This window comes from Neovison vison, chromosome 4, assembly GCF_020171115.1.
Source record: "Neovison vison isolate M4711 chromosome 4, ASM_NN_V1, whole genome shotgun sequence".
Taxonomy (NCBI): Eukaryota; Metazoa; Chordata; class Mammalia; order Carnivora; family Mustelidae; genus Neogale; species Neogale vison.
The window spans coordinates 54,360,223-54,375,634 of record NC_058094.1 but is presented as its reverse complement, the minus strand read 5'-3'; the positions used below and the strand labels follow the sequence as shown (position 1 = coordinate 54,375,634).

The window sequence follows — 15,412 nt, the reverse complement described above, 5'->3', positions numbered from 1 at the left end:
TAAAATATCTTGAATAAATCCATAAAATCCCTTAAGTAAAAAAGCAAAATAAAAAGAACAAGAACCGGGGCGCCTGGGTGGCTCAGTGGATTAAAGCCTCTGCCTTCGGCTCAGGTCATGATCCCAGGGTCCTGGGATCGAGCCCCGCATCGGGCTCTCTGCTCAGCAGGGAGCCTGCTTCCTCCTCCCTCTCTCTCTGCCTGCCTCTCTGCCTACTTGTGATCTCTGTCTGTCAAATAAAATAAATAAAATCTTTAAAAAAAAAAGAACAAGAACCACAAAATTCTTGAGCACCACTTTATAGTCCAAAATGGGGAAAGATAAAAAGAGAAGATGAAAATGGAAATTTGGTGGAGAAAAAAAGACAGGAAAAGAGGGAAAAGCTGAAGGAAGGGGAAATAGCAAAGCCGGATGGCAGACCCACAGAAAAACGCAGCATGCCAGGAGAAAACAGAGAGGAGCTCAAAGACAGGTGTGTGTTTTGAGGTTTATGCTTCCCTTTGGATTTTAGGGAATTATCAAAGTTACCTAGTGCACTTTGAAAAGTTGGTTGTTTCAGCAGAGTTCATGGCTTTTCAAACTTAACAGCTACAGCTGCCATTATAAATAGAATAATCAGACTAGGAAAACATCATCAGACCAGCTGCAGTGACCACAGCCCCAGCCAGAGGCAAACCAGCAAAACGGCAAGACTCCCGGGGCTGGAGTCCCTTCTGGAAGCTAAAAAGAGGAAGTCTGAGAACAGATCATAATTCTGGGAAAAATACAAGTCCCTAAACCATGAGAAATCTGTCACGTTATCTTTACAACTCATCAAAATTTTCACTTAATCCCAGAAGGAATGAGCATTCCATTTAAAAATCAATGAAAAATCAACTGAAATGTAGGTTTCCCTTCCAACAATGACCCCAGAGAAACAGCTGATGGACTCCAGTTTGGGACTTGCCGCTCAGGACTGAAAACCATTTCCTAAGAGAACCTGAGAGAGAATATTTGACAAATCCAGACACGCTGCAAACACAAATCCCAGAGCAAAGACACTCCATGACAAAAGCGAGCACTCACAACTTCTGATTTGCCCTGAGAAATCACCAGTTTAAGAAAAATAATAATGATAATCATCACAGCTTCACTAGGATTTGGCTCAAATGTCACCTCTAGGCAAAATTGCTTCTCTGGCTCTCCCAGCACCCAGAGAATGGAGAATACTGCACTTTCATTTTGCAAATATTTAATAAGCACTTACTCTCTGCAAGGCTGTTACCATTAAAGTGAATTATTGCTCACAGACTTGAGCTCCTTGAAGGTCAAACTCTAGGATATGACTATTAAAATGCACTTTGCATTTAAAGCATCTTAACTAAAACCAGTGACAGATACAGTAAAAGCAAAGCCTATTACTCTCCCAGGCCTCTCTGGCTTTTTCTCTCATTTTAGAAATGCGCACAAAGGTCAAAGTACCACCACCCTCTCTGCACTCAAAAACAAAAACCAACACTCAGTACAGGCAAGCAAAGCCCACCCCCACCACTCCCCACAGAGCGTGAACCTCTCTCAGCATTACCCACTGTGGGGACTCAGTACCAGCCAGTATCTCCTCCTTCTGCCCCTTCCACTTGGCCTCTCCACAGCCCTTCAAAGTTGAACTCCCTGTGGCTTAACTTGCACCTTCCTCTCCTGGCCCTGAAAGGCTCACATCCAAGTTCTGCTTACATTTTACCCCACTTTTCCTCCTGGGCCATCTCAGCAACTTAACAGCTTCCCGTAGCACGTGTCTCCCCAACCTCGATATCCTGCCCCGCTCCTCTTAGAGATCCGTATCTCCCTCCCCAGCCCACCCACACAATCGTCCCAGGAGACCTGGGTAGTGGTTTTTGAAACACACACAGTCGCGGACACTCTTCCCACCAAAAGTGGAGTCTCGCCACCCGCTCCACCACACGCACCCCCAACTCCCCCATGACCCCCTCCTTGAATACGGGCTGGCCTTAGCTACAGAAGGGGAAGGAAGTGTCGCCCGAGGTCATAAAAAGCCACGCAGCTTCTGCCTGCCTCTCTATGAGGAGTCACACCTTGGGGCCCTCGGGCTGCACACCAGAAGGCTGGGCATCCAGAGGCTGCCCGCTGTCTGGTCTACGGCACAGTCTCCAGCAAGAAAGCAATACTCAAAACAGACAAGCGAATGACCATCATCAGACAGACCCGCATTGGCTTTTATTGTGGAGACCATGACAATGGAGACAGGTGCCGAGGAGCCCCAACTGCTTAGGTCTTCCCAGGACAACTGCCCCTCACAGGAGGGAGTAAGCCTTCATGATCCCGTCCCATACCTCAGGTTGCCCTGGCTGAGGCTGAGCAGAGACAAGCTGTCCGCACCAAGCCCTGCCCAAATGACAGATCTAGGACCATAATAAAGGCTGTTATTTTGAACCACTGGGTTTTAACATGGTTTGTAATGCAGCTCCAGGCAACTGGAAAGACCTCAAATGTGACATACCCCAAACTAAATTCATTCTCTCCCTCCCTGCATCTGCTCTTCTTTCTAGACTTTCTATCCCAGTTCCTTTTCCATGCGATCTGAAAGCCCCTCTCTATTCTTCTCTACCCCCAGATCCCCTCCACCCCTGACATCTGACACACAGCCGTCTCTCAGGAATCCAGCACCCTCACCTCTGGTGTGAAAATTAATAAAGGGAAACCTCCCTCTCCCTCTGGCCCCCCAACCCCGCTTGTGCTCTCTCTCACAAATAAATAAAATCTTAAAAAATAAGAGAGAGAAAAAGAAATACTTCAGAAATAAAGTACCAATTTAGCTTCTTTTTACAGATTTTCAGTGATTTTTATATAAAACTACATGTATATTTTTTTTAGATTTTTATTTTATTTATTTATTTGACACAAAGAGAGCAATCACAAGCAGGCAGAGAGGCAGGCAGAGAGAGAAGGAAGCAGGCTCCCCACTGAGTAGAGAGACCCATGCGGGGCTCGATCCCAGGACCTTGAGACCATGACCTGAGCCGAAGGCAGAGGCTTAACCCTCTGAGCCACCCAGGTGCCCCAAGGATCTTTTCTGATGACCCAACCGGACTTGCTCACTTCCTCCTCCATGGGTTATACACCCCCTTATAACACCCACTTCACCAAAGGGACCTAGTTCTCTTGGTTTCTCTGTTCTAGCCCATAAGCCTGAGCACAGGCATCCCACCATGTTTGCCCGTAAATAAATTATATGTTTGCTCTGAACCGGAAACCACAAACTGAGCCTTTTATGGAAATACCAAATATTCAATTTCAGAATCAATGCTATTCAGCACAAGAGCTAGTCGCAGATTTTAACTTAATTTTCTCGGATACCTGGAGTATTATCAGCATCCAGGAGGTACAGTGACTTATCCAGCATCTCATTCTCCACAAAATGAGGACACCAAATTTTGAACCCAGATATAACTTCAAGTCCAGCACTCTTTGCCCTAAAAATTTACAATTAGTGCCTCTGCATAAAGACAGACAGACAGCCATATTCTGGCAAAGATACACCCCTCAGTGCCCCACTTCTGTGGCTGAGCCCAGACCAGGGTGCTCTTCTGAACCACACCTTTGAAAGGAGAAAGGAGACTGCATATAACTTTCAGGTGGTATCATATGCTGTGTAAAGACCTGTATTTTATAGCGGAATATCCCAAATTTAAAACCCAGATATGTCTGCATCAAGCTGTTTGCCCCTGGAAAAGTTCTTCCTCTATCCCTTTACACCTGTTTCTTCCTGTGTATAGCAGGGATATTAAGAGCACTGCTCATGGGTTTCTTATGAATGGATCAGAAAAATGCATTTAGAACATAACCTGGCATATAAAATATACTCAGCAAACGCTGTCGCTGGTATTAGGAGGAGCAGGAGTAATTTTAAAAGTGATCCAGTAAAAACCCCAGCTGGAAAACTCAGGTAATTATAATGCAGGGCTGAAGCTGTGTCCCTTCAGATTCCACTTTTATTTTAATTAGTTGGGGAAAAAAAGTAATTCTAAGAAGTAATGAAGTACCCCTGGGACTTTAAACTGGTTAACAAATGTAGCTTCAATTTTTCTGGGGCTCCTGGTACTTCTCTTAGAGACAAGAGATATAGGACAAAGTTTTCACGGCACTCACCACATCTGGCACAGTATGTATAGGGAAGACATGATCACTCAGTTTCTGTTTCCTCATTAATAACAGTCAGATCACCCACCAGTTTTACAACACTCAAAAGAAATAATGTGTGGAAAATTAATAAGAGTTTTGCAAAAGCCAGATGGTGGTATCACCATCATCACGAATATCATTCTGAGTTCTAACTAAGGTGATATACCAAAAGTGATATACTCATTTGACACCAACAAAATGATAGGTTGGTCTTCCTTCTGCTAAGTGCCCCAATGGCCAAAATGTTTGCATTTTTCTCTCTTTGCAGAATTCTCATCTGCTTAAAGTAGTAGCATGTACTTTCCACTACTGTGAACATGGACCCCTTACCCTTCTCAATTGTATTCAAAGAGAACTTCTAAAATGTATTGAGACCATCCATGCCTCCTTAAGTCAGGACACATTTAAGCTTTGGTAGAACAACAGAGGAAATGGATTTATGGAAGTTTATTGGGCACTACATTCGGCATGCTTTAGAGAACAGAAATGTAATCCTCACTGTCTCTTCCTCTATCTGTATATGTATACAGTCAACATAATACTTCAGAAATAAAGTACCAATTTAGCTTCTCTTTACAGATTTTCAGTGATTTTTATATAAAACTACAAGCATATATTTTTTTAGATTTTTATTTTATTTATTTATTTGACACAGAGAGAGAGAGAGATCACAAGTAGGCAGAGAGCGAGGCGGGGAGAGATGGGGAAGCAGGAACCCGCTGAGCAGAGAGTCCAAAGCAGGGCTCGATCCCAGCACCCTGATATCACGACCTGGGCTGAAGGCAGAGACTCAACCCACTGAGCCACCCAGGAGCCCCAAACCACAAGCATATTTTGAACATATATTCTTGTCTCCCTGTCAAACCATTATCCTTCCCTAATTCTTACCCATTCTATCTAATCTCATCTGACTCTATCTATGCTAGAAATCTTTCCAATTAATTATGTACAACAGGACAAATATTTATGGAGTGCCTGCAACCTACACAGTTGACTGAGTGCTAGGAATACATAGTTAAGAACATTCTTCTGTTCTAGTGACACTTTATTTCTAGTCAAGTACAGATCCCAGTGGGTTGGATAAGCTACTATCTTTATATCTATACCCCATTGATTGAACCATCTGTTCCTTTTCATACCACAATGCCTCCAACAAAGCTCAGAATACAATGGGTGAAGTTTGATCCTAACAGTAAACTCCCAATCCAAAACTTTATCAAGATCACAGTCTATATATATATATATTTTTTTAAACTGACATTTATCTTTGCACAGCTGTAACACGAAATGCACCATGCCTATAAGCTGAGGCCTGTAAATTAACAGTCCTGCCTAAAACCCCTATTTATAGGACTGATTACAAAAGTGTCATAAGAGAGACGACTTAAAGACACAGAGAAGGAAGAACTGAAAGCTACTCAGAGCCATGCAAATTACTCCAAAAAAATGTCACCTAGAAAATATTTGCTCTTAATACTGTATTTTGTTAGTAAAAACATTATAAAGGTCCGACATAACCAAAATGAAAATAAAAACAGGAAAAATAAATATGTGCCACAAAACACAAAGATTTAGTAAGAGCATGAGGCAGGGATGATGAGAAGGCCCAAAACACACTAAGATCCCAAGTGTAAAAGGCGAGCAAGTAACAATCTCAAGCAGGGAAGAAAAATGGCTAGTAACATATAGAGCTTCTCTAGTAAATGGAGAAATTTTAAATAAAAAGAGATGGCATTTTCCCCTGTAAAGTTCATAATACTTTTTCTGTTAAGGTAATGACATCTGTCTAGCAAACAAAGCCACCAAGAGTGAAAAGACAACCTACTGAATGGGAGAAAATATGTGCAAACCACTTATCTTGTAGGGGCTTGGTATCATAACATATAAAGAACTCCTACAACTTAACAACAATAACAAAAATAAATAATCCAATCAAAAAATGGGCAAAGGACTTCAACAGTTTCTCTAGAGAAGACATACAGATGACCAAGAAGCATATAAAAAGAAATTCTGTATCACTCATCATCTGGGAAGTGCATATCGAAACAGCTATCAAAACATATCAAAACAATCAGCTATCACCTCACACCCATCAGGATAGCTACTATCAACATAAATAAATAAAATAAGGGGCACCTGGATGGCTTAGTTGTTATGCATCTGCCTTCAGCTCAGGTCATGATCCCAAGAGTTCTGGGATGGGGAGCCCTACAGCGGGTTCCCTGCTCAGCAGGGGGGCCTGCTTCTCCCTCTCCCACTCCCCCTGCTTGTATTCCCTTTCTCACCGTCTCTCTCTCTCTGTGTCAAATAAATAAATAAAATCTTTAAAAATAATAATAATAATAAATAAAATTTAAAAAAAAAAGAATAACAAGTGTTGCTGAGGATGCAGAGAAATAAGAACTCTTTCAACCTCCCCCATTCATTTTTTGCTTTCCTCCTCACGCCCTCCCTCTTCCCTTTAATTTTTTTTAAGATTTTATTTATTTATTTGACAGATAGAGATCACAAGTAGGCAGAGAGACAGGCAGAGAGAGAGAGAGAGACAGAGTGAGAGAGGAGGAAGCAGACTCCCTGCCGAGCAGAGAGCCCAATGTGGGGCTCAATCCCACGTCCCTGGGATCATGACCCAAGCCGAAGGCAAAGGCTTTAACCCACTGAGCCACCCAGGCACCCCCCACTTCCCTTTAAAAATAACTGTTGGTGGGGAGCACCTCGGTGGTTCAGTCAGTTGAGCAACCAACTCTGGGTTTCCGCTCGTGTCATGATCTAAGGGTTATGAGACAAAGCCTTGCATCAGCTCCCTGCAGGGTGTGGAGCCTGCTTAAGATTTTGTCTCTCTCTCTCCTGCTCTGCCCCTCCCACTCCTTCCTGAAAGAAAAAAAGGAAGGAAGGAAGGAAGAGAGAGGAGGGTGGGAGGGAAGGAGGAAGGGAGAGAAATGGGGGATGGGAATGGGGACAGAGAGAAGAGAGGGAGAAAAGCTATGCCAACGGGATTTCTGTTGAATTTTCATCCAGACAATCTGATTCTAATGTTCATTTGGAAATGGAATCTGGCAAAAATAGCTAGGAAAATATCTAACAATAAAAAGAAAAATAGAGGGGTGCCTGCCTGGCTCAGGTGGAGAAGCATGTGACTCCAGATCTCAGGGTCATGAGTTCAAGCTCCTTGATGGGCACGGGACTTACTTAAAAAAAGAAAGAAAGAGTAAAGGGGAGACCAGCCCTTCCAGGTATTTTTACATATTATGAAGCTATAATAACTTAGTTTAGTTGCTGGGAATGCAGAGATGGATCAATGGGAAAGAAAAGAAAACAGAAATTTAGTGTATGAGAACAGTAGTATTTCAAATCAATACAGGAATAATCCATTTTTCAGTGAGTGGTATTGGGCAGCTAAGTAGCCAATGATGGGCAGGGCTAAGATTCATACCTCACACTTTTTATCAAAATAAACTCCAAATGGATGAAAGATTTAAATGTAAAAAATAAAACCATAAAAACAGAAACTCAAAGTGAGGATGGCATTTCTACGAATGATTCAAAAGCTAGAAGCTAAAAATGCAAACAGCCATCAATTAGTATTTCTACTTGGAAAAAAAATCACTATCAAGTCAAAAGAGTAAAAGATGAAGAAAAAAATACATTAGCAATTCATACTGTGGAGAAAGGGCTACATAATGCAATCAAGGGGAAAAAAAGAACAAAACAGAAATTGGGCAAAGTATATGATCGGACATTTCACAGAAAAATGAAATCTAGATCTTACACTTACCAAACCACCTTCATATTAAAATATATATAATAAAACATATGCTAAGAAACCCCTCTTTCCATATAGGATAAGCAGAGAGAAAAAAGTGTGACAACACCCAGGCCCAATGATGGAGGGTAGCAGATGCCCACACACTGCTGGTGGGTAGGACTGGCACCACTTCTACGGAGCACGATTTCGCACTATCCAAACTGAACAGTCACATTCTTCTAAGAATCCTTCCTACAGACATACTGGCACATTTATCGGATGACTTGCATACAAATTGATTTGCAGCAGATTTGTTTTAAAAGCAACATTATCAGGGGAAAGCTAATTGGCCATCAATAGGGAACAAGTCAAACATCACCTATTATGATACATAACATGGTACACCTGCAGACAGCCATTAAAAAAGAAGCAGCTCTATGTAACACTATGCTGAATAATCTCTAGGACATACACTGTATTTAAGTGGAGGAAGTCAGGTGCTAAAGGATTTGTGTGCTACAGTTTATATAATACAGCCATACACATATATATTCAAGTAAGTGTATGGATACCTACATGCGGACAATCTCTGGGAGGAAAGAGAAGAAACTGCTAAAATGGCGCATTGCTATCCAAGGGAAATAGTACCCCCACCCCAAGAAACAGGAATGGGAGGAAAACTTACATTTTGCAACCTTTTAGTCAGTTTCAATTTTGAGCAAATGCCTTATTTACCTGGTCACAGTAGTGAAAAAGGAGTTACAAGGGGCACCTGCCTGGCTGGGTTGAAGAGCATGCCACTCTTGATCTTGTGAGTTCCCATGTGGGGTGTAGAGATCACTTAAGTAAATAAAATAAAAACTTTTAATTCTTTTAAAAAAGGAGATATAAAATGAAATATTCAATAAGAGATTATTTTGCAACTTGTGTAAAAGGATAGACAGAGGGGCGCCTGGGTGGCTCAGTCATCAAGCATCTACCTTTGGCTCAGGTCATGATCCCAGAGTGCAGGGATAGAGCCCCACATAGGGCTCCCTGCTCAGCAGGAAAAACTGCTTCTCCCTCTCCCACTCCCCCGCTGTGTTCCCCCTTTCACGCGGGCCTTCTCTGTCAAATAAATAAATAAAATCCTTTTTTTTTTTTAAGATTTTATTTATTTGACAGAGAGAGAGAGAGAGAGACAGTTAGAGTCAATACAAACAGGGGTAGTGGGAGAGGAAGAAGCAGGCTTCCTGCTGAGCAGGGAGCCCAAAGCGAGGCTCAATACCGAGACACCAGGATCACATGCCCAGCCAAAGGCAGACACCCAACGACTGAGCCACCCAGGCGCCCCTAAATAAAATCTTTAAAAAAAAAAAAGAAAAGAAAAGAAAAAAGTACACATAGATGTATGGATGGGTATAAAGCAGTTAATAATGATTTTTCACAGTAGGATTACAGGTGACTTTTTCTTTTTCTGTTTTCCAATTTCTCTAAAAGAGTCACAGCTCCCAAAAAGTAATTTTAATTTAAACATTTTTTTAACTTCAACTAAACATTAAATCATTTGATCCCCTGGATATTTTTCTAATAAAAATACATGGCTAAGATTATGGTTTCTGTACCAAATGCAAATAAAATTTGGGAGTCTCAGAAGAGAGACTTTACAAGAGTCAACAATTAAAACAGAAATAATGAACCCCAAAGTAAAATAACATAATCTTAGCCTACAACAAAAGGATTTAGAAACACATAAATTCAGGGGATTCTGCTGTTCTTTCTGGTTTCGAATTATGAGTACATCTGCTCTTATTGTGTGCATAGATTATTCTGTTTTGAGATCCTGCTACAGATCACAACCCCTCCTACCACTCAGCTTGGGCCCTAGAGACCAGGCAGGCTGCTGCATAAAAATAAATGCAGGAAGTGAATTCCAACAACAAACCCATTAGCACCATATGGAAAGCGAGACTTGACCAAAGAAACCCAGAACTGGAGTGGGTCAAACCCTGAGATCTGCAAGCAGACCCTCCATGCTATTATCCATTCATCTCTACATTTATTTTACTTTAAAGTAAGTGACATCTCACAGTTCTATTATTTTGAGGGCGTAACTACAGCACTGAAATTACAGTGACACACCATTCTGTTACTTTTCCTGCAGCCTTCTCCTCTCCCAGGTTTTTGGCTGCAGTAGCCTTCCCTCTCTCCCTGAAAAAAAAAAAGTTTTGGGGTGTGTGTGTGCGCGCGCATGTGCGCGCATGTGTGTGCGTGTGAGAGAGAGAGATGTGTGAATTCAAACACAGATAAAATGCACTAATGGGTAGGTTTATCACCACTTCAATATAGTGCTGAACTACAGGTTATTACTAACGTAAGACACAACTGAAGTGTAAATATTTATTCAGCACCATAAAAGGAAGCCAGGGGTTTTTTTCTTTTTTTACACAACGTACCCTCTACTTAGCACGCTACACTACACTTTCAAAGTAGAAGCACCACACACATTCAATGTGTTATGCTTAGTTTCTGGGTAGAAACTCTTAAGAGGCATAATGCAGATTATGGTGTGTTTTTATTTATTTATCTTTATTTTTTTAAGGCAGGTTTCAAATCAATTACTGTGGACTAAGCTCTAATATAAGCAGAATATTGTGTACAAAGTCTGGATCAGGAGAAGGTGGGGAAAACAGAAGAATCCCAGCCAGATACTGAAGAACATTAGAACACATTATATAAAACAAGGAAAACCTTTCTCAAACTTTATAGCTCTGTTAAATAAAAAAGGGAGCAAAGGAAAGATTTTGATGACTTCACATATGGATGGAGATATTTTCAATTAAAAAAATGCAGTTAAGACAAGAGGTCGGGTATTTTATTTTACATCTAGAGTTGTATGGCTTTGTTGGTTTTTGTTTTGGTTTTTTTTAGGGGACAGACAAATGCAACTCCATGCATACTAAAAAGTTAAAAAAATCTTAACATGTTCCTATGTGGCTTTAAGTACTTTACAAAAATCACAATTCAAGAGAGAATCAAAGAGTTTCATAAACCTTCTTTCAGCCAGCATTGTTTGATCAAGGACACACAGATTTACAATCCCAAATTCCTCTTCCTTTAAGCCAGAAGTTTCACTATGGATTCAATGAAGACTGAGCCATCACTCTGCTTATTCAAAGACCTCACCTATAAACTTACCCTCTGAGTCCAGCACAGCCTTATTAACAACTTTCTTTGCCTAACCACGGAGTTCTGCTCCTTTAAAATACTGAGAGGAGAAAAAAGAACAGGAGTAAGTGGGAACCAAGGGAGGACATCAGAGGTTCCAACAGCCGGAAGGTGCTCTTGGTCACTTTCCCTTTCCATCTTTGGCAGTACACAAACATTTTTTTTTTTTTTAAGATTTTATTTATTTGACAGAGAGAGCATGAATGACGGGGAAAAGGGAGAAGCAGGCTCCCCACTGGGCAGGGAGCCCGACTTGGGTCTCTATCACAGGACCCTGGAATCATATCTGAGCAGAAGGCAGATGCTTAATAACTGAGCCACCCAAGTGCCCCTCCACAAACATTTCTGAGCACCTACTTTGTGCCATGGGAACAAAAAGGTGAAAATGCAAAAGAGACAAATACATGGAACCAGAAGTGTAAGGGAAGGCCACATGGTTGCAATACAGCAAAGCTGAGGGAGCCAGCTGACCTCCCCGAAGCAGGTGACTCATCTTTCATTTTGAGCTGAGTTCTCAGACTCCCCACTTTAAGAGGATGGATTTCCCTTGCCCTGGAGGAATGACAATTAAAAACAAGAACTAACATGACTACCTGAGGAAAACATCTGAAAGTTAAAAACAGAAAGGCTCCTCTTATAAGCCAAAGAACTTATAAAATATGTCTTAAACACACACATGAAAAACTAGTCCTACAAAAACCACGTAAGGTGTCATCACCACAGAGGTACTAATGACTGTGATTCTCACCAGCCAAACTAAGAACACCAAATCTAATAAAATTAGTCGCTCCATTCACTTACTCAAACAGCTACTTAATCTGGTTTGACAAGTACCAAACACAGCTCCTCTAAAAACACCATTACGTTCAATATGACAATGTAAGGCAGATACAAATACGCATGTTCACATGCTTGTCATCCCGGACACCCTCATTAAAAGACAGAATAATACTGGCTTACATGGAGGCTCCTAGGCCTTCTCCTAACAATATACTTAAGATCTGAGATGAGCTTTCTGCCTCAAACACTTAAATATCTACCATATTCAAATCACCATGTTACCCTACCATGGACAAAGATGAAATACATGCCTCTAACCTCAATAAGCTTAAATCTAAACAACATGGATGCATATGAAAATATATATAATGTATTACTTACCGTACATATATACATATATAAGTTACATATTGTATATAACGTTTACAATATAGGCACTCATATGTTAAGTGTAAAATCAATCTGAGGGGTGGGGGGAAAGAATGGGCTGGAAGGTTCCAAAGATCCCTACAACTTACCAAAAGTAAAATACAAAATAATATATATGGAATATGGCTTCATTTACATAAAAAGTATGTATAAAGGTGAATGCAAAGAGTAATAAGCAAAAATGAAAACTGTTGCGTTTGAACTCAAAATATGAGCAATTCCTATGCCCACTTCTTAAAATTTACCTTAACATTGTTACCTTTTTTTTTTTAAAACCATTTATGTGTATCTTTCAAAAAGCGTGCCACGCGGGGCGCCTGGATGGCTCAGTACATTAAGCGTCAGCCTTTGACTCAGGTCATGATCCCAGGGTCCTGGGATGAAGCCGGGAGCCCGGTCCAGCACAGGTCACCCTGCTCAGCAGGAATCGGCTTCTCCTGCTCCCCCGCTCCTCCCCCACCCTCGCTGTAGCGCGTGCCCCACCCCCCCCCGAAATAAATAAAATCTTAAAAAAAAAAATGAAAAGCGTGCCACGCATCTGTTACAGTTACTGGGTTATTATCACAACGATGAAGCAACATTTAAATATTTAATATTTAAATCTTTAAGCCATGCCCTCCTGTTTACATCTCTCTTATACAATAATTCTAGTGGAGACAATTTCACTTGAGATCCTGTTCTCAGAAACAAGTGCATCCAAGGCAGTAATAATGAGACTATGGGTTTCACCTTGATAAGTAAAAGACGCCCCTTAACATGAAAAGCTCCCTTCCCCCAAAATAAACCCATAACCACCAGGACATAATTTAGGAACACCTCTCGTATTACACGTATACGTCCAAAACCATCGCCATAGGCTCAGGCGCCACCAAAGATCCTAACCACGTTATCTAGACGAGGGCAGAAAGTCTCAATATGGTGGGGGGGGGGGAGGTCATGTTCCCATCCTGAGCGGCGAAACGACCCACTGTCGTCAGTTCCTCAGTTTCCACCAGTTACAGGAGCTAGCTGCACAGTATTCCCGTCTCACCGCCTTCTACCCAAAGCGCATCACGGTCCGCAGCCCCGACTCCGCGAGCCTGGCCGGCCCTTTCGCCGCCACCCAGAACCTTCTTTCCTTCTCTCCCTCCCCACCCCCTGCTGGGTCTCTCCCGTCTGTCTCTCGGTCTCTGTGTCTGCATCTCTCTCCCCCTCTCGCATCCACACACAGTCGCGCGCGCGCGCACTCGCGGCCCCATCAGCCCGCTCCGCCCGCCAGAGCCGCTCCCTGCGGCTCGGCCCCACCAGGATGCCGGAACCCGATCCGGAAGATGCAACTTGAAGAAGGCTCGGCTCGCGCTCCGGCGCCGGCCGGCGACGCCGTGCACCTGCTCCCGCGCCCAGCCGCGCGCCCTCCGGAGCCGCGCCCGCGCCCATCCCGGAGACGCCGCGCCCGCGGTCCCCGCGCCCTCACCTTGCTCGCCGCGGTCCATGTCTCCCGCCCGCCGCCTCGCGTCCTCTGCGCCTCCGCCACCGGCTGCCCGTCCCGCTCGGATCGCACGCTCGCCCGCCCGCCGCGCCGCGCTCCTCCTCGCCTCCGCCCGCGACTCCCGCGAAGTCCCCTCCCCCGGAGGCGTCGGGCGCGGCGGCGCCGCCCGCCCTCGGCGGGGAGCGCCTTCCCGGGGCGTCACCCAACCACCTGACCCGGCCGACCTGTGCGCTCGGCCACGTCGACGCGGCGGGCGGTGCCCGGCTAGGAGAGCTGGGCCGGCCGGTTCGCCTCTGGAGGAACTCCGCCGCCGCGAGGGAGGAGCAGGGTGGCGAGGAGGTGGCAGCCACCGTGGAGGCGGCGTGCGGAGCGCTCGCCAACCCGCCCGGCGTTGGCGTCCCGCCCTCAAGTTATTTATAAAATCAAAAGTTTCCTCGGAGGCCGCGAAGCTGCCCTTTCTCTGCCTCCGCGCACCCCTGCTCCTGCGTACTTACCCAGTAGAAAACACCGGAAGGTTACTCAGAAATGCCAATGGCTCTTTGCTCCGTTAGAGTCTTGCAGACTTCTGCTGCCAGAACAACATCCGCTGGTATCCTCAATAACCAGCGAAACAAGCAAAAAGGGGGAAATTACGAAGACTCTCTCTTTTCAGACAGTGCGGGTTTTTCGGAGACCAATTAGGAATGCGTTTTAAGGCTTCATAGTCACTGATCAACAGTGCGAAGATCCAGCAATAACACTTTTATTTTTTTTTAAGATTTTATTTATTTATTTGACAGAGAGAGATTACAAGTAGGCAGAGAGGCAGGCAGAGAGAGAGAGGAGGAAGCAGGCTCCGTGCTGAGCAGAGAGCCGGATGTGGGACTCGATCCCAGGACCCTGAGATCAAGACCTGAGCCGAAGGCAGCGGCTTAACCCACTGAGCCACCCAGGCGCCCCAATAACACTTTTAATCATTGTCATCCGCGCTCTGTTTTCAAAGTGGTTTTTGCATTTACTCGTTTTCCATGATGCCACTTTGAGTATGTCGTTCTGAAGCGGTACGTCAATTCCATAGGCCATCTAGGTCTGCGAGTGAGACAACTCTCCTTTTGTGTTATGTACCTGGAGGCTCTGGCTTGACCTTCTCTCAGCATAGTATAAAGTACTCCACACGCACTAGGCTTTTATTAATATGCTTTAAAATTATCCATAGTCACCTGAAGCGACTCCACGTTTCCTCCATGCCACTGCACTGTAAGTGAAGTGTTAGCTCCTTCCTGCCTGCATCTCCAGCTTCTCTGTGAAGTTTATTCTGTGGACCCCAACCAGAGGAGATCTCCTCTTTCATTTCTCCTACTCCCACGGGGCTCGGCCTTCTCTCTTGTGGCACTCACCCGGCGTTCATCTCTCCAGCCGCCGGCTATAGCCCTAACTTTTTCACAGCCCTACTAAGTTAGAACCTATTAGTTTATAAGCTAGAGGAGGCATTCATCTTTCCAGCCGCCGGCTATAGTCCTAACTTTTTCACAGCCCTACTAAGTTAGAACCTACTAGTTTATAAGCTAGAGGAGGTCGAGGATCATTTTGGGCATCTTTTCATCCCTTTAATTATACCATGCATT

General features: G+C 43.7%; 1 protein-coding gene across 1 annotated transcript in view; it reads right to left on the bottom strand.

The window, feature by feature from the left end:
- The window catches only part of TPD52 (tumor protein D52), a 104,943-nt gene extending 91,036 nt beyond the window's left edge, over nt 1-13,907 (bottom strand). The window contains exon 1 of the mRNA XM_044245405.1: nt 13,794-13,907. Within this exon, the coding sequence (XP_044101340.1) occupies nt 13,794-13,812 (19 nt within the window). The 5' untranslated portion in view covers nt 13,813-13,907. The remainder of the gene's footprint in view (nt 1-13,793) is intronic.
- Nucleotides 13,908-15,412: the final 1,505 nt, after the last annotated feature.